The 19865-nt window shown below is 49.9% G+C and overlaps 1 protein-coding gene across 1 annotated transcript in view; it reads right to left on the bottom strand.

Annotated features, from left to right (window-relative positions):
- PTPRU (protein tyrosine phosphatase receptor type U) overlaps window positions 1-19865 on the bottom strand; it is a 299318-nt gene that overhangs the window by 57138 nt on the left and 222315 nt on the right. Inside the window, 2 exon segments of the mRNA XM_077837733.1 lie at window positions 1651-1841; window positions 6518-6675. Coding sequence (XP_077693859.1) covers window positions 1651-1841; window positions 6518-6675 — 349 coding nt within the window.

Genomic DNA, 19865 nt, shown 5'->3' with positions numbered 1-19865 from the left:
GTGTTTGTGAAGCACCGAGAACAATGGGGTCCAGATCCTGACTGGGGCCTCCAAACACTACCCCAATCTGAATAGTCAATGCAACAAATCAGATTTCTGTCTGAAAAGCAAATATTAATCACACCACTTTGCTCTCAGGGCAGCGTCTCTCCTGCAGAAACATCAGCACAGGCTTCACAAACATCAAATCATTAACCCTCACTGCCCCACCACTACTTTGTGAGCCAAGCCTGTATTATTTGTCCTTAGAAGGGGAAACTGAGGCACTGGGCGGTGACGTGACTGTCTCAAGGGTAGGCAGTACAGCAGTGGCAGAACAAGGGCCAGAAGGAGTCCTGACTTTCAATCTGCTTCTTTAACCGAAGAACATTTCTGGGAGCTTCTATGTGCCAGATACAAATTTCAGTTTCATCCAGAAATCCCTGTTTCAGACCATTACAAATTCCTTATTTCTCCAGGTCTTTCCTTACCCTTTTTCTCTCCCCATAGAAGTAGAACAGCCTGGTACGTAATAACAGCAACATTCATGGATCAGAATAAGAGGCAGAAAGTGGAAGGAAATTGCATGTTTTTTCCCCACCCATAATATCAAAGTGCTTTTCAAATGACTAGCTCTGAGCCCATACAGCAGCTTGTCAAGCAGCCCTAATGATTATAACTAATCATGATTTGTCCAATACATAAAAGAGGGGGCAAAAAGGTTCCTGCACTTGAAACAAGTGAACATTAAACAGTAATTTTAATTACTGGGGGATTTCAATAGCCCAGCCTGTGGGACACCAAGGAATCAGGAAATCAGCCCTGCTATGCGCACTGCAGCAAGTGTCAGAAAGCACATCTCGCCATTATACCTGCTTCAGCCTAATGGGGTAGGGACAGGGATGTGGCATTAATGACTCTGGGGGCATCCGCTCTGCATTAAAATAAGAGGAGACCATCTACACTGACCAGGCTGGGCTGCTGCTGCACAATGGAACACAGTGGGTGTCTGTCACAGGGCGGGAGTAGAGGAGAGAGAAGCTCTCAGCACGATAGCAAGGGGTGGACCTGACATTATCCTGCAGCCAGCCGTGCTGGACAAGGAAAGAGCTGGGTTTCCAAAGGGAGAGCCATCTACAGGGGCAGATCTGGGAGGGGCCAGCCCAGCATGCTGAAAGTTTCCTGGACTGTCTAGCAAATGGCTGACATGGCCTGGTTTTGGCCTAGTTTGTTTCAGGGTATGACATCCCGGGAGCCGCCAGGGCGAGAGACTCACACGCCATGCCATGGGAAGGCTGGGGTGCCCTGCCTGCTCGTGTCTAATTTGGACCCGGATCTTCAAGGGTATTTAGGCACCCAACTCCCAGGAGAGTGAGGCCCCTAAATATCTTTGAGGATCTGGGCCCTGGTGCCTCATGAGACATCTGACCACAAACTCCCATTATTCAGATGAATGCTGTTAGATGTCTGCAGCATCCCACACTTGCAGAAATACCCTCAGGCCGGAGTCCCAGCGATCTGCCCCAAAGGTGACCTGGGAATCCAGCTGTTGACTTTGCCCTGCCCCACCCCTCGGCTACGTCGGGGGTGGGCGTGCGAGGCGGGTGTGGGCGAAGGGGATAAAAGCAAGGGGGAGCAGGCAGGATTCCCTGACCGCTCCCCAGCTCTCACCTCATACTCCTGCTTGAAGCCATAGCCTTCCGCTGTCTTCATCTGGTTGATGTGCTGGAGGAGATCGGCCACTCTGACAGCAGGGTGGAGCTGCCCAGTGTGGTATGGGGAGCCTTTGCGCCCGCACTGGCGCCGTGGGGAGCCTCCGAGCAAGCTGCTGGACTCATTGACCGCACTGCTGCGCTGGTCACCTGGGAGCCACGGGGGACAGGCACAGGAAGAGTTCAGAAGACGACATAGCAGGCTGGGGGCTCCTGGTTGATTTGCTCAATCTAAGCAGAGTTGGGCTGAGCTGGTACTTAGATAGGAGATTGCCCAAGGACGCTCAAACTTAATCCCATGCACCACTGCAGACTAGGGACCGAGTGGCTAGGCAGCAGTTCTGCAGAAAAGGACCTAGGGGTTACAGTGGACTAGAAACTGGATATAAGTCAACAGTGTGCCCTTGTTGCCACAAAGCCTAATGGCATTTTGGGCTGTATAAGTAGGAGCATTGCCGGCAGATAGAGGGACATGATCATTCCCCTCTATTCGGCACTGGTGAGGCCTTATCTGGAGTAGTGTCCAGTTTTGGGCCCCACACTACAAGAAGGATGTGGAAAAATTGGAAAGAGTCCAGCGAAGGGCAACAAAAATGATTAGGGGGCTGGAGCACATGACTTATGAGGAAAGGCTGAGGGAACTGGGATCATTTAGTCTACAGAAGAGAAGAATGAGGGGGGGGATTTGATAACTGCTTCCAACTACCTGAAAGGGGGTTCCAAAGAGGATGGATCTAGACTGTTCTCAGTGGTACCAGAGAACAGAATGAGGAGTAGTGGTCTCAAGTTGCAGTGGGGGAGGTTTAGGTTGGATATTAGGAAACACTATTTCACTAGGAGGGTGGTAAAGCACTGGAATGGGTTACCTACGGAGGTGGTGGAATCTCCATCCTTAGAGGTTTTTAAGGTCAGGCTTGACAAAGCCCTGGCTGGGATGATTTAGTTGGGGATTGTTCCTGCTTTGAGCAGGGGGTTGGACTAGATGACCTCCTGAGGTCCCTTCCAACCCTCATATTTTATGATTCTATGAACCTGCTGCAGGGGGTGCTCTTGCCATGTCGGACTCTCTGTTGGGGTTCTGTGGACGCGCCCCCTGGAGGAGCAGTTGTCGCTACCCTTTGGAAGGCACAGCACCAGCATTAATGGCCAGTGCAGAGGGGCTGGACACGGTACGGTATTAAAACTAGCACCGTAATACTTTAGTTAAGGTGAGGAGCGGCAGAATAAGCATGTTAATAAACAACTGCTTTGATGAGGCCAAACTGTGCTCTCAGTCCCTTCTGGAGCGATTGCAAGATTTTAAGGCCAGAAAACACCATTATCATCTTTCTAGTCAGAACTCCTGCACAACACAGGCAAAAAAGCAGCCCCCAGTCACTTCTCTCTGAAACCCGCACCTTTCCGATGTCTCAGAAAGATATCTGGTCTGGTCTCAAAGACTGAAAGGGATGGAGAATCCATCGCCCCGACATAGGTTCTTCCCATGGTTAATTATCCTCACAGCTGAAAAGGCGTGTCTTATTTCTAGTCTTGATGTCAACGGACTTCACTGTTATTACTTGGTTAAGCTACTCAATATTGACACCAATGTAACTGAGAATAGAATTTAGCCCATGTGGTATCTGGGCCAAATTCAGCGTTAGTCTGTATTTTTTCATGACGAGCCACCACTGCCCTGCTCATTGATTAATTCTCAGGATTCCCCAAACGCTCCCACCCAAAGTTCTGAGCTCTGACCTTGCTAAGAGTACTTTGTTCAGTGCAGAGCATTTCTCTGGATGGCAGCATTGTTTGCCTATTGCAAACAACTATCTTCTCTATAAGATTGAGTTCTGGCTATGGTTATCCTAACACTTCTAAACAATCCTTTCTGGTTCATCCATAAAGCTCCAAGGGTTCCTTGCATCTGCTAGAAAATGCCAAATCGCCCATCCAGGTTTTGCGGTTTCTAGTGTCTGCATCTCGGGGTTATGAAAAGCTAACGGAGGGCTAATATGTTAACAGAATGCAGGAAACCCCATACATGAAATAGTGCAGGAGTCTCAGACTTTGTGAAGTGAAATGACCCCAATTGAATGGACCTCAAACGTGTCAGTACACTGACAGGAGAGTGACTGTGAATGGAATATGGCGATGTGGGTGAGGGGAGGGATGAAACCTGGGTGATATGAACTGGAGTTTATGACAATTTGTAGGACATTGAACACAATTAAAATTAATGATGATACTAATTTGCAATTATGCACAATAGCTCCTTCCAGCGAAGGACCCTTACAGCCATTAACTAGCTGTGCTCTCACATCACCCCGTGAGAGCGGGAACTATTATTTACTCAATTGACAAATGGGGAAACTGAGGCACAGGGGTTGTGGGGAAGGTCACACAGAAGGTCAGGGACAGAGCTGGGACCTGAACCCAGGAGTCCTGACTCCCAGCCCAGCATCTAACTATTAGAGAACACTCCCCCCCGCTTTTATTTTCCAGGAAGGAAAAGGTGGAGGAAGCATGCCGAGCCTGGTGCCTGAGCTGGAACTCGGGTCTGTTTTAGCTGGGGAAGGTTGATTGAGAACGTCCGGCTGTGCCAGAGCTTGTCACCCACAGGCAGCTCATCCGGGTGTCACGTGTGTTTTCAACACTGGTGTTTAGAGATTTGGGATGGGGCTATTTTCTTCAGTTAGGGGAAAAGTCGGACTCCTGCGCAGCTAGCGCCTGTCTGCCCCAGACCTGCGCTCTGTCAAGCAGAGCAATGGGCAGGCATCCTCATCAGCAGGGAGACCGTCTTCTTTCCTCCCCAGCGCTCCCCTAAGGGGCACAGATGAGGTCCCACTCCCTAATATCAGGAACAGCTCAAGTCTCTACCTCAGCATTCCCTTCAAACGCTGCAACCAGCATCAATTTCTGGTCTCTGATGCTACAGTCCAGATTCTGCTCTCCCATTCGCCAGTGTAAACTCAGAGCAACTACACTGAGGGCCCGGAGCTACACCAGTGTAAGCAGGAGCAGAATCAGCCCCGGTGTCTAACATCACAGAAGCCTCTTTCTCATGCATGGCCGCCCAGAAATGAACCTAAATCCACTCCTGGCAGAAGCTAGATGCAGCCCCATTGACTCCTGCATGTGTAAGACAGTGGAGAGTCTGGGCTGCAGGCTCTCAGATGCTTGGAGGAGAAAATGCTCATATGAACCAGTCTCATTAAGAGCATTTCAAGAAGCCACAATAGCTCAAAAATAATACACAGTATTAGCTCAAAAATAATACACCTATCCAGATATATCAAAGGAGGAAAAGGTTGCCCTCTGGGCTTCTATTATCTGTGAGACAATGCTGGGAACCATATTAATCCTGTCTTTTGCACAGGGAAGATGGGAGCAAGCAGCATCTTGAAGTTATAGTAACAGATGTTATTAGCATATGGTTGAAACTAGGGCATAGAACAAATTATTTTATAACTAAATCAGCCTAGAAATGCACACGCCAGTGGGTGTGAAATTATCAGTCTTCCTCTAACATGAGCACAGTGTACTTTTCACCCTGCAAGACCCACGCCTATTCAGAACAACAGAAAGCTGTCCGTGTTAAACTCCAAGCTCAGCATAAGTTAAAAGCCTGGATCCAAATCTACCCAGGCTTAGGCCAGGATTTCTCAGATTTCTCAGTTTGCATTCAGATCTCTGTTTTGTGAATGGCTCCCAGTCACACTGGGGCCAACCAAAACCACTGATCACAACTTGGAGCAGGGGGGCTGAGAGCCAGATCTGAATTTTGCAGCTCAGACCCCACCCACCCACTTTTTCCAGTGGAGTTACATCTTGAAGGAGTTTTGCTTATTATAGACATGGCTCTACACACACGCATGAGGTCGCTTTGATGAGATTGCTGCCCCTGAGGATATATAGAGGGCCAGGAACCCTTTCAGTGTGCAAGGACCTGCAGTCTGACTGAAAGGGGTGCAGGTATCCACAGGCAGACACGGGCTTTCTAGTGCCAAGATAAAAAATGAGTCAAGAGTCCAGGTGGAGCCTGCCATCAGGCTGATCTATTCGCATGGGCAGTCACTGGTGCCAGGCACCAGAGCCCTGGCAGGCTGTACAATCTGTGCAGCCCCAGTGGATGAAGATGGCAGTACAGCGAGTGTAGCCCATGCTGACTCGTTGAACTGATAGTTTTGGGGAAGAGCCTCATTAGGGGAAATCTGACTCCCAATCTGGCAGCATGAAAGAAGCTGAGAGGTAGCACTGTCCAGGAACTAGGGCACTGGTCCAGGACTCAGAAGACCTGGATTCTCTTCCTGGCTCTGCCATTGATCTGCTGTGGGACCATGGACACTTCCCAGCTCCGTTTTCCCTCCCACTCTTCATTTGGCCTATTTAGATTGTAAGCGCCTCAAAGCGGGGGTTGTCTCTCACTGTGCGCGTCCGGTGCCTAGTGCAATGGGGCCTGGATCTCAATTGTGGCCTCTCGGGGCTACTGTTGCAATGACAACAAGCTAAGTTCAGTGGAGGAGCCCTGCATAGGCAGATGAGAGTGGGGTCAAGATTCACAGTCAGTGGGAGATTCGTGGATGGAGCAATGGTGGATTAGCCTGATGCCTTACCAAGATCATGGTCCTGCAGCTCAGATTTGTGAACCATTTTTAGCACATGTTATTGTTCAAACAGAAACCTAATTCACTTTGTTCTCAAGCACTTTAGCACGCAACTCACTGCATACCAAAGATGCCTCTGAGTGGGAAGGGCAGGACAGACAGGTGCCGAACCATTCTATATAGGATATTATACCATGCCCATCACCAGAGCATCTGGGCACCTTCTTGCATAGTCCTTACCCCTGCTGCTGCAGTTGTGCGCGTCCATGAAGGACAGGCCCAGCCTCTCGTCCTCCTGCAGGGTGCTCTGGTCTGTGAAGCTCCGGTCGATGGCGCTCATCATGTGGGTCTTCTCATGGCGGTAGTTAATCGTAGCTTTGGTCACGTTGACAGGTTTCCTACAGGAGGGTTACAAAGGGAGAAGCAGACACGTAATGTTCAGCCACACTGCTCTTGCCAGACACAGGCTCTGATTTAAAAATCATGAGCCTGATTTTCAGAGGCAGCCTCTGATTTCGCAGCTGGTCTATTTGGCAGCCTTTCGATGTCTAGCTGGCTGACTGCTCGCCCAGCGCTACGGTGTCTAAAACATGCCCACAATTATCTGTGCAATGATGCAAAACCAGACCCTGAATGGAGTCCCTGCTGAAAAGCAGGGCTACCACCTAAAGGTTCATGAGCAGCTAGTGATTCTGAGAGCTTGGAGTTTCGGTGGGTACGCCTGCACTGCAAAGAAAAACGGGCCGTGCCAAGGCTCATAGCCTGGGGCACCTGCCTCAGGGGCTGCAGGGCTAAACACAGCAGTGTTGGCCTTCCCGCCTGGGCTCTGAAACCTGGTGAGGGCGGCGGTTATCTGAGTCCAGGCTCCAGCCCGAGCAGGAACATCTACACTGCTATTTTTAGCCCAGTAGCCCGAGCCCTGCAAGCCTGAGCCAACTGACCCAGGCTCTGAGACTCGGTGCCAAAGGTTTTCCTTCGCCATGTAGACGTACTCAGCAACTGCTGAGCACTGGCCCTGTGAAAACCAGGCCCCAATACAGCGTCTCCCAGAATCTCCAGGCACTTGCGACTCTATTGGCCTATTTGCTTAGCCAGTTCACAAACAAATGAAACGTAAATTGGACAATGGTGTTGAGCCTCAGATCCAGCCATATACCAAAATCCCTGAAAGCACAGCGGCCCAGATCCCCAAAGGCATGTGGGCTCCTAAATTCCATCATGGACGGTAAGGAGCCTGTCCCTTTGAGGATCCAGGTCTGAGCATTCAGCAGCACCCATTAAAAGGTGACATTTACCGAAGCACTTAAATGACTTAGGAGCCTAAGTGCAAAATGCAATCCAGGAGAGTCTCCTGGCCACTCTGAACTTCTGAAATTCAGCCCACTGATTTGCGTGCCTACATCAGGGCACCTGAGCCTAACTTTAGGGCCCCATCCTTTAAAATCTTGACCTCAATGCCTATTTTGGTGGCCTTCATGTCAGGGGCCCAGCTGGCACCACCCCAGGACTGATTTTCACAGATGCTCAAGCAAGTGTTGCCCCCCAGGGACTCCAGCTTAGCCCACCTGCAAATCAGGCCTTACGTCTGACAAGCTAGGTTCCCAAAAACTGAGCCTCCTAAAACAAGTGGGCGCTGTGCTGACCAATATTGTCACATGAACACCCTGTTGGTCTGTTTCCATCTGTTAGCTCTTATCTGATACTTGCAAGCTCTTTGGGGCAGCCTTTTTGTTCTCTGTTTGTACAGCACCTAGCGCAATGGGATCCAAGACTAAGTTTCCCAGGCTCTATGGAAATACAGATCATAAAAATCAAGGAATCCCTGGACTTAGAAATGGAAAAGGGCCCCAGAACTCACACAGCCTGGGCAGGATTATGCCCTGGGCACATTTCTCAGGGCTTGGACCAGTGCCATTATTAGCTAACACTACTCCTCTGACACAGGCTCCCTATAAATCCTGAGCTGTGTTTTGCTCTCCGTAGTCCAAGCGGAAGGAAGATGCAAGCCTAAGAGACAGGCTGGTGTCCCACTCATCCTTCCTTCTCCTTGACTCCGCAGTGCTTCATGGATTGCAGCTTTCAGTACTCCTTCACTGGGCCCCAGAGCAGGAAGAGGAGAAGCTCTCTGCCATGGACACGGAAAACATGCACTGATGTCTCCTTGGCCAGCAGTTACAAATGAACAGAGTAGGACTGTGAAGTATCCTGTGTCATTAGGCTTTCTTCTGCGCACCCAGGCTGGCAAACAGTACTATTTCCAGGCCACAATGCCCTGCCTGCCCTGGGTCCCACGGTGTGTTAACGACTTCCCATCCTCACCCACAGCACAGAGGGGTAGAACATCATTCAAGGCAGTGGGGTCAGACCCACTGAACTGGCTGTTGCAGGGGACACCCTCAGACCTCAAGGAGCCAGGCTCAGCCACCCCCCATTACAATCAAAGGCCTATTTTCTGAACGAGGTGACCGCATTTGCCAGGTGTCCGGTGATGCACAGAAGACAGTCAGCACAGGACAGCACAAGCCACCGCTCCGGATTGTGGTAATCTCTGAGCAACATGGAGGCATCGCAAGTATCCTCCCAATGCAGCTCATTCCCCACAGAACATGCCTTCCTTCCCAGAAGGTCACTGTCCCGTCCTTGCTCCTATGGATGACTCCCTTCCCCTGCATCCGGCAAGGCTCCAGGACAGCTTGTGCCAGGGGCCCAGCTCGCACCCAGGCAATTATTGCCATCAGCCCCTTCCCTGGAGCACAAGGAGCTGCTGGTGAAAGCTGCCCCCATCCACTTCTGACTGCTTGGGGAGGTTGGAAAGAAGCAGAAGGCTTCCCCCAGCCCTTGTCTGATAAGTTCCTGCCCATAATTCTCTAGGCCTTGGATTGCCTGTAGTGATATTTATTATTGGGAAAGCATGGCCCGCAGAACAGGAATGCAATGGGCAGAGAGGCCTTCTGAATGACTCTGGGCACGCACAGCTGGTGTTGTGCTAAGCAACACTCACTGTTACCCTGTAGTTTGACTGCAAGAGGAGTTATTTTCCATCCCACTCATTCTGGGGCACATGCTACACACTCAAGGCACCAAAAGCTGGGGCAATCCAGCCTCTGCTGCTCTGGCCCTTCTAGCTTGATACAGAATAAACATTGGGGGATGGGAGGCTTCAGAGACAGGATGTTAACAAGACGAGAGGTTGAACTACAGCTGGTTGAAAAATGGTGTCAGCATTGGGGGAAAGTGCTTCAATTGTTTCTGGTTTGCAGGGTTTAAAATGGAGCATGAGCTCAGGTTTGCCACGTTTTTTAAGAAATATTTTTTGAGGGGAAAAAATCAGAAATTTGATTTTTCCTCTCCCCTCCCTCTTTTGCCACTAAGTGACATAATCCTTGGAGGGTTCCCACCTTCACCTGTTTTCATTTTTCTTTTGCCTCTGTTACTTTTCCCACATTGAGGACGTCTGGGAAAATTACAGCATGGAAAAGGAAAAAGGCAAATAGATAAAATGAAATACAGAACGTAAGCCCTGATCCGCCACCATTTACATGCATGCTGAGCTTTACTGTCAAGAGCAGCTCCATGGAGCTCCACGAGAGTACTCCCAGTGGTAAGTTAAGGAGGTGTACAAGTCTTCGCAAGATCAGGCCCCAAGGTGCCATTGATTCCATACATTCATTGGTGAAAAGGGGGAACCTGAAAATTCAAAATTTTAAGTTTCGCTGAAAAACCAGAACTTTTTAAAAAACAGATACAGCTTTTTGCCAACTGTTTTTGTTTTAAAAAGCCAAATTTTGGTTTAAAAAGCAAAAATGTTTTGACCAACTCTAGTTTGCACAAAAAAAAAAAAAAAAAAAAAAAAATTGGGGGTGGGTGGGGTTGGAATCCAGTCCCAGAGCTAGATCTAGTCCCTGTACCTGGCAAAACTCCAGATCAGAACCTCCCCAAACCTTAGTTCAAAATCCAGATCCACGTTTAAATGTTGCAGTCTGGGCTCCCCATCAATTCTAGTAAGCCTGGGGCCGAGCCTGACATGCAATTGGTGGGGAGGGGAGTTGTTGACTCATGTCACTGGATTTTAGGCTACTTTAGCCTCTGAACCAGTCTGCAATAATCCCCTGCAACAGCAGCTGTAGATGGACAATAATGCCAGCTGCAGCTTCCCCCTGCCAGTGAGCTTGGCCAACAAGAAACTTCCTCCCAGGAAGGAGAGGCACACAAGGACTGCTTGTGATACAGCATCTAGCTGAAGTATCAACTGGGCTCCCAATGAAATTGTAAGGGTTGAAAATTACATTACACTAGAACCAGCTTTTCAGTTACACCATCAGAGGCTTTTGCATTAGAACACTTACACTGTAACAAGGCTTCCCCCTGCTGTAGTTACAATGTAACACATCCATCTCCTCCTCCCTCCCAGCAGTAATTACCATGTAATGTGATCACCAGGCCCTCTCATGAAGCAATGACAATGTAACATGATCCCCCTTCCAGTAGTTACAATGTAACATGTCTTTGAGTTACCATTACAATATGTCAGATAAAGCCAAGGCCAAAATAAAAAACATGAGGGGGTCCCATTTATCTCGGGGGAAACTGCACTGGATTCAGAGATAAATTAGGTCCTCCGGGCCAGATTTTCACAAGAGCTCAGCAGCAGGTTTTCATGGGCTCAGCACCCACAACGGAGGCCAGCCTTTCCAAAAGACCCGCTCTCATTTAGGCAGAGCCAGATTTCCACGAGTGCTCAGCGCCCTGCAGCTCCCACTGGGATGCTCATGGGCTGATTTTCATGGGCTCAGCACCCATAGGTGAGAGCAGACTTTCAAAAGAGCCCAGCACCTAAAGTCTTACAAATTTTAGAAGGCATCTTAAACCCTGGGCTTGAGGGTTTAGGCCAATCGCTGACAGAGATATTAAAAGCAAGCTGCGTACATACCACGCACGTAGTTACAGTGGGAGGCAGTGAGGGAAAGCTTCAGCAGTGGGGAAGTGGCAGAGACTTTCCCCGCTGCCTCCCCCTGCCAGAGCTTTTCCCTGCAGTCTTTTCTTGCAGCAGGGGAAGGCTCCGGCCGCAGGACACTACACTGCTAAAAACAGGCCAAACGGCACAGCTTGGGTGAGCAGAGAACCAGGTAGGGTATGTACTCCAGCACACTCCCTTCAGGCATTTCTATTCACCTCATCTAGACTGCCATTTACACCCACGCTAGGAGAGCTGCGCGGGTGTGTACAATGCACACAGCCAAAAAAGTGTGTGATGTAGACATACCCTCAGAGAGGATAACGCAACAGCTGGACCTGGGGTTGATGGTTCCTGTGTTCCCATAACGCTGAGCCCTTTTGGAAATGGGTCTCTGTATGTTTTCCATGCCATCTGGAAGCCTGTGAATACTTCGGAAGCATTTTTTAACAAGCCACAGAGGCACTTAAAATTTACTTGACAGAGAAAGAAACTTGCTGGAGCAGAGAGCGCAGAGCGAGCGAGAGAGAATGACAATTACTTACGGGTAATAGGAATAGGAATAGTAGTTCCTCCTGGCAAGCGTGCAAACAAAGAGAACAGCAAAAATTGCATAAGCAGCTTTTCTCCAGAGCAATGAAGGGGGAGGTTTATTTGGAATCTCAGATGACAACAGGCCAAAGATTGCTCTAGTCACCATGCAGCGGATGGGTGCTGAGGCAGGGAAGGCAAGAGAGAGCCGTGGGACGACAGAAAGAAAGGGAGTTGCTGGAAATGAAAGGCAGCACATCTGCATGCTCACAGCTGGCCTGAGGATATGCAAGAATCACCTTAGAATAAATCATTTTATTCAGGACAATAATGTGAAGCACCCTCCCCCCCATTCCCCTCCTCCACCCATCCAATGAGACCAGGCATGTTCGAAGGGTCACAGGCATGATCTTATCTTTTTCTCCTGGGAACTGGCTTGTAACAGGGCAGCGAGAACAGGTTCTTTTGGAAATGCACTTGCCCTCAGGGGAGCCGTTTCTCACCAGCTCCGGCCTCAAAAAAGACCTGTCCAATTGCATTGGCTTTTTCCTTCTTTGGCAGGTGATTCTCCATCTCCTGCAACACACTTGTGTCTCCACACCTGCTGTGTTCTGGGAGTGGGGTGCACGACAGACCCAGAGCTCTGGTACAAAGAGCAGTGTGCATCCACACACCCATCAGGCAGCAGTGCGTGCACAAACACAGACATTATAGCCCTGCTTATATAACCTTTTAAAACGATTTCTCTCTAACCATGATGCCTGTTCACCAGCCTTCTGCTCCCTCTTTTGTCCCATTAGGAGTGCAGCAACAGGACTGCCTCTCTTTCTGGCCAATAGAGAAACCGCCCGAGGGAGATCCAAGCAAACAGCTGAGAGGGTGTGTGCGCCTTTAGTCATAAGAATTATTAATGGAGAGTCCTGATCACTTCCCATTGCAGCACAGGGAAATTTCTGCTATTTTTAATGATGATTAAAGTGCGTCACAAACGGCCTTTCCTTCCATACTCAATCACCAAAATATTTATTATAGACAACAAACTATCTAAGTATTTTTGACCAAGCCATGCTGTTAGAAAAGGCAGACCAGGGCAGTGACAATGACCAAACAGTTACAGTGTAACTACAAAACTGATTACCACCCACGTGCTAAGGCACCCCAGTTCATGATAATTATTAACATAAATGACAATGGGAGGCAATTAAAACTACAGATGATCAAAATCAAACCAGTGGTTATCTGCAATGCTGATCATCAGCAAGTGCTGATGGGAGGGGACTGAGATAAAATGTTAGAGAAATCCTAGGGGTGGAAAGAAGCCCCATGCAGAGAGAAGCCAACCCCAACTTCTCCCTATTAGCAATGACAGTTTGTGCTCTAAAATCCTCTGGAGATCACCTATGCTGCAGAGCTCAGCCTAAAGCCAGACCTGGCTAGAGCTGTACGGGAACCAGATTTTCTGTTCCATGGAAAAATGTGCAGCATTGAAACAGAATTCCTTCTGACTCTAAAGGGAATGCCAGAATTGCAAAATTGTCTGCAAACGGGAATCTTTGGGCGGGGGAGGAGGGGGAATGGGAAGAATCAGAACAGAATTTTTCAAAAACCACAGGGCAGCCAGGGAACGAGGGAGCCGGCCACTCAGGGATCCAGCACCCTGTGCAGGTGGGGAACAGGGCAGCTCACCTGCCCACCACACAAGCAGCCAGAGAGCCAACAAGCCTGCCTGCCAGGGATCTGGCCAGCCTGCTGAAAAATGTGACTGATTCAACACGTTCCTGTGGAATCAGCATTTCCCTGAGGCAAACAGTTCTGCAGAAATTTTTTGGACCAGCTTTGAATTTCAAGCAGTCAGACCGGGATCTGAAGTCTGTGGCTCAGATCCATCTTTAACTCAGCAGGGTTGATTTCTGGGTGGAGAAGCAAATCAGTTTTCTAGTTCCCCCTGCTGAAAACCTACAGACTCCACGGCAATGGAACAATACTCTGCCCTGCTCCACTTTCCTAGGTACTTGCCGGAAGGAGATGGCTGGCAAGGGTCAGAGAGAGTTTAAAATTCTGCTCAGAGCTTCCAGAACCTGTTCCCAAGGGCCAGACTCTGATCTCCATTATGCTGATGAAATCCAGAGTAACCCCACTGAAGTCAATTAGGTTACTCCAGATTTACACCAGTGTCATTGAGATCTGACCCTTAGCGGCTTATAAGAACAAGACTTTGATGGAAAATATGGGTCTAGAGCCTCAGCTGGTGTAAATCAACATAGCTCCTTGTAAATCAATGGAGCTCTGTGGATTTACATCAGCTGAGGTTTCAGCCCATGGTCTTTTCCTCCTGGCTCTTAACATACTTGCCTTAAATTGTTGTTTCAGAATTCTGGGAGGGGAAGGAGTTTAATTGCTCCCCTTTATTCTCTGGCATGACAGGTCTGCTTTTTAATGATCCCTCCAGCTAGCTGTGCCTCCAGCCTCTTTCAGTAAAAGGGAGCCATTCAGAGTACGGCACTCCAGCAAACAATTGGGGGAGCAGTAGCTGCTCTCTCTAAATGCCCCCAGTGGTAGGTGTCCTGGAAAGCCCCTGCCTCTCCCCTGGCAGGGAACCTCACCCCACTTAGCTTCCAGAGTAAATACACTCAGCAAATGTCACGGTCAAATCCATGGAGCTGGTGGCTATTTCCAAGGCTCATCTCTTTGGCTGAGGTGCACCTCTCAACCAGGTAGGGAAGCATCTATCTCTCCCGAATCCTGGGCTGGGATGCAGGTGATGCTGATTTGCTGGACCAAATGGTCAGCAGGCTGCAGCATCCTGTAGGGAGACGATGCAATACTCGTATCTCCCGGCCTTCCCCATTTCCACCAGACCTTAGCTACAGTCCTCACCCTGAGTTTACAATGTGTGTGGATGCAAGGGTGGTAAAGGCATTGCACACTTGGCATGTCCTAACCAATAGCAGGCTGCAACAATTTTTATTTCCCTAGTGCAGGCTTTTCAGCAGGAAGGTCAGTGAGATGATGCACTTTGAGGCACAGGAAATACAGCCTGAGAACAGCAAAAGACTGACAGAGTTGCCAGGTAAGTTTTATTGATTCCAGAATGCTTCAGGTCCAGCCCGCTGGGGGCACACGCTCCTCTGCAGAAGAGCCTCAGCACAAATTCATGCTGGAGCTGAAGCGCTGGTAAAATCTCACTAAGGTGAGACATTCTGCCTACTGAGATGCCTTCAGTTCAACAGAGAACCATTGGCAAGCCATGAAGGTTGGGCCTGCTTCTTAGCAACTTACTTCATTTACTCCCTGGCTCATAGACCATAGAGATCATTGGCTACTTGTATAATTTGCCCCCACCTCTTTCTGGAAAGGGCATATTGTTCCCACTGATGGTCATTCATAATAAGAGCTCTTAATTCTTGCTCAGTATTATCCCTCCATCTTCTCCTTGGTTGGCACGAGGTTGGATGCCATAAGGATGTCCTTCCAAGAGATCCTGGGCTGGTCTGTCTCCTGTCAGAGTAACCCCATGCCCTGCCCACTGGAGTTGTCGGGGTTTTACTACGATTTGCTGTCCTTGGTTCTCCATAGGCCTCCCGTAGCTCTCTAGAAGATCTTCTTCTCCACAGGTCACTCCCCCTTGCTGGCCCCCAAATGCATCTCAACACTTTATTTTCAAAGCGTTTCACTGGCCTTCTTCCATCTTAGTAAGTTGGACAACTGCCTAAATCAACAGGCCTTATAATGATCAGGGGCATCAGAAGCTTGAGCTCTCCCAGTAGCTCAAGAGACTCTGGAGAGAAAAGTATCAGGGATTCTCACTCTGTAATCTTTGACAACCTCACTAGGACACACTGGCACCTCCCATACAGTACGATCAGGGTGAAGGTAACAAATGCAACATCAGTGGTTGCCCAACGTGCTTGTTCCAGGATCTACCTTCCTCACCAGAGCTGGATCCCAATTAATAGGTTCAGGTCCAACGGAAGGCCTTGGTGACATACTGCATCAGTGGGGACAGCGAAAGGAGGAATCCTGCAACTGCAGCACTGGACAGACCGTGTGGCCTATGGTACAGGATGGCTTGAGTGCCAGGTCAGGAGGTGGCCTCATGAGTGGAATTAGAAGCTGCTTTGAGACAGTGTAGTCTAGTGGCTAAAGCCCTGGACTGGGACTCAGGAGAGGTGGGTTCTAGTCTCACCTCTGCCACAGACCTGCTGGGTGCCCTTAGGTAAGTCCTTTCATTGCTCTGTGCCTCAGTTTCCCCAGACATGGCTAATACTACTTGCCTCTTTTGGAAAGCATTTGAACCCTACAGATGAAGAGTGCTCTGTAAGAGCTAGGGATTGTCATTACCTTTTGTGACAAGCTGATTGTCTAGTTGAGAAATGAGCTCAACAAAATCTTTGAGGGGTTGTTTTTGTTTGGTGTTTTTCAATAAGTTTTGGCATTAATAATAACTCCCCCTCCCCCCAAAAATCTACATGTAAAACTCATCAGATGCCTTGTAAGCCTCCTGCATGGAAATCCACATGCTGAAATTCCTGTATCTCACACCACATCCCTGGACAGAGCTCCTGCTCAACAGAGCCACGAAAGGGGCAGACCTCATGGAGAGACCCCTGAACTCATGGTCAAGCTGCTGACTTTGTGCTTGATAGGAATCGCCTGACTGATCAGACCAGGTAGTCCAGCATCCCATCTCAGACAGTGGCCAGGACCAACTATTTCAGAAGAAGGGGCAAGAAGTCTCCTCCTTAGTGGACAATTATGGAATAGCCTGCTCAGTGGAGAAGTTTCTTCCTGACCAGATAGTCCAGATTGGTTTATGCCTTGAAGCAGGTGGGTTATAGCCCCTCCAGACATTTGTATGCTGTATTTTTCATTATGTCTGATTGTTAATTATTCTTTTCACATGGAATGGACTTAACTCCTTATTTACACTGGTGTAACCGAGATCAGAGATCACAGCCCGATGGGAGGATACCATCCTTTACTACTGCATTACTATTTTCCCCCAGTCACCCCCACCCCCTCACAAATTACTGCCTTGGACAAGAAGTATGTGGCTTGTAGGGCTGAGTGATCTGATGCAGGGAGATGCTGGGAGCTTTCCCACTAGGACCAGGCAGGGCTCAGGCCCTAAGAGGTTACTGAACATGGCTGGGATGAGGGTATAAGCTAACAGGGAACAAAGCACTAGTGCCCTCCTCGCTTCCCTCTTGTTCGTGAACACGTCTCTGACACTCTTTCCTGGCTCTCAGCTGGCCGTGCAGCTGAGGAAACAAACACTGCTGTCGAAGAGTGGATGCGATGCCCAGTCGGGGCTCACAGGATAATACCACCCCTTTTGTTTATTTTTTTTCTTCCTTCTGCTTATCTGCTCTGAAACAGAGACAGAAGCAGGAGATGGGAGATGAATCCGCAGTCTGGCATGCTAGGAGAAAAAAAACAACTCTGAGCCGAGGGAAGGGCAGGGGGGAACAACCCACATCAGGCAAGAAGAGGTCCAATTTCTCTTGGACAGATATCAGTGAAAGCACAGAGCTCTGACTGGATAAAGCAGCAGGGAGAAAAATATCCAAGAGAAAGGCTGTGAGGGCCCTTTGAATACCAAGCAAGGTGTAGCAGAGCCAGGCCGCAGAAAGGATGCATCGCCTTTGTGTCTACAGCCTGCATCTTCCTCTGGGGCTTCTGGCTGGAATGTGAAAATGGGGAGACAGAAAGTGGGGAAGGCCAGGCCAAGGAAAGCCAGATTCCATGGTGGCAGGGCAGCTTGTTGTTGCTTCAGCTCCTTTGGTCCCGTTCGCAATAGGGAGTGAATGTGGCTTTCCAAATGGTCTGGCTGATCGTGGCCGAAGAGAGCAAGCTCCATTGCACCACCAGGACTTGTGTTAACATCTCCAGCATTGCTCCCCAGGGGCTTGATCCTGCCAGGGGCTGAGCCACTGGAGCCAATGTGAGCCAACCATGCTCAGCACCTCCAGGAATTGCTCCCCACTCTTCAGGATCAGGCCTATAGCTCTTCAGACGGTAACCTCATTGGGGCAGGCAGGCTGGCTTTGTGCCTGTCTGCACAGCACCCAGCACGCTGGGTCCGTGGTCTTAATAATGGGCACGGGGTGAGAAAGCATCGACCTGGCAGGATGCAGCGCAGGCTGGTGTGGACACACACAAAGGCTGGGAACTGCTGATACAGGCAGAGTGTGATCCAGTGCTCACTCACAAGATTTCCCACTTGGGAGCCCAGACACAGACCAGCAGGGGTTCTTGGACAGGTCAGGATGGAAGTGCAGAAGCGGAGCTGGGGCTGGGGGGTGAGGTCTGGAATAGCAGGGAGCGCTGCAGGCCAGGCATTGGCGGAGCTGTGTGGGGAGCCCAGGACTTGCAGACCAGGAGGGGCATTGACTGGCAGAGCTACGGGGAAGTGGAACTCACTCTGCTCCATCCATGACTAACAGCCTGTCACTGCCACAAAAAGGCTAAGAGGTTGCACAGGGCCTGTGACCCCAAACCCGTCCTCTATCCCCATCTCTGGTCCTCCCCGCACTTCACCCGGTAATATGACTTCTTAGAGCCTGGATGATTGTATCAGCAAGCTATCAAAAGGGTGGGGGATACTGCAAGTGGGTGAGCACTTTGCCGAGCACCCCCCTTCTAGGGGTCATACAGCTTTTGGGGTGTGATGGAGATTTCACCAGACAGGAGCAGGGGCTTGACGTTTTTAACCCAAGCTGGTGCTTCCAACCCCCAGTCACACATCATCCAGGGCCAAACCACAATGCAAATAAGCCTTCCTGTTAACAGAGCTCTGGGCCCCCAAAGTGCTGTGACAGACCAATAACCTGAGATTGTAGAACAGAGCCAGGGAGTGGGAGGGAGGGAGAGAGAGATTCAGCTGTCAGTTGCGGGGAGAGCACCTGGCAGACTGACTCCCCTGCTATAGCCCCTTATTGCTGGTCCCTTATCACCAAACGCTCACCTTGCATGCCTCCTGCTGCCAGCGAACGATGCGCGCCGGCCTCTGTCTTTGCTCAGGAAATAAAGAAAGGCTCTGACCAAGAATAGCAATGGCCAAACAGGGAGCTTGGTGGCCTGTTCTACCACACTGAGAGGAACAGGCTGCGCTCAGCAGCTACCCAAGCCAAACCACCGTGCAGGTACACCACTTACAGGGACAGTAACAAGCTGGCTTTATAATAAAGCCTGATGATCCTGTGCCATCCCACCGGAGCCAAACCACCAACATACACTGGGCTGGGCTCGGAACCACATGGGGACTCACATCTGTGACTGAGTTCATGTTGAGGGTTCAGCTCAGGGGGTCCCTTGTTTGGACTCCTGAGAGAGGCAGGACAGAGCTGTGACATGCAGATCTGAACTGGACTCAGTCCTTGGCTCTGCAACAAACTCCTTATGTGGCCAAAGCAAGTAGCTTCGCTGCTCTGTGCCTTGGTGTCCCCATCTACAAAATGGGGATAATTTATTGATCCTAACAGATGCTTCCCTGCTCCACGGGGGGGCTGTGAGGACAGATTCTGTAATGCCTCAGGGTGCTCAGATACTACAGGGATTGTGAGAAGGCAGGGAGGCACCTAAGCAAATAGACAAGTAAAGATCATGGGGTGTTTGGGTCTGGGGTTCTGTTAATTAACTGACATAGGACCCACCTGCCGCAGGACCAGCCACACCCGAACGCCCAGCAGGGGTGGGCTACCCCTAACGGCCAAAGCTCACTGGAAACCGTGTGGATTCTTTCAAGAAGACAGGGCTGGCTGAACCGCGGGGAATGCTGCCATGGCACTTCGGGTGGCAGCATTCGCTGGCATACTCTGGCTACCTTCTCAGTAGGCACAAAGGCCATTCCTCATGAGCCAAGCGCTGCTGTGTGCTTGTTCCAGTGGAGCTGCGGCAGAGTCACTGCCAACTGCGGAGGCTCAATGGGATGTGGGTAAATATTCCTTTGTCAACAAAGCCCTGCAGGGCTGCAAAGACAGCGACAGCCACCCAGAGATGCAGAGATAATGGGATTGCTGAGGGGACAGGGGGAATCCTCAGACACCCTCTTTGCCCCCCCCCCCCCCCATCTAGTGTCAGGATGGGATCACATCCCAGATC

The sequence above is a fragment of the Eretmochelys imbricata genome, chromosome 19 (assembly GCF_965152235.1).
Source record: "Eretmochelys imbricata isolate rEreImb1 chromosome 19, rEreImb1.hap1, whole genome shotgun sequence".
NCBI classification, from domain to species: Eukaryota; Metazoa; Chordata; order Testudines; family Cheloniidae; genus Eretmochelys; species Eretmochelys imbricata.
Note: the sequence above shows the minus strand (reverse complement) of the source record. Positions and strands in the feature narration are given on the sequence as shown.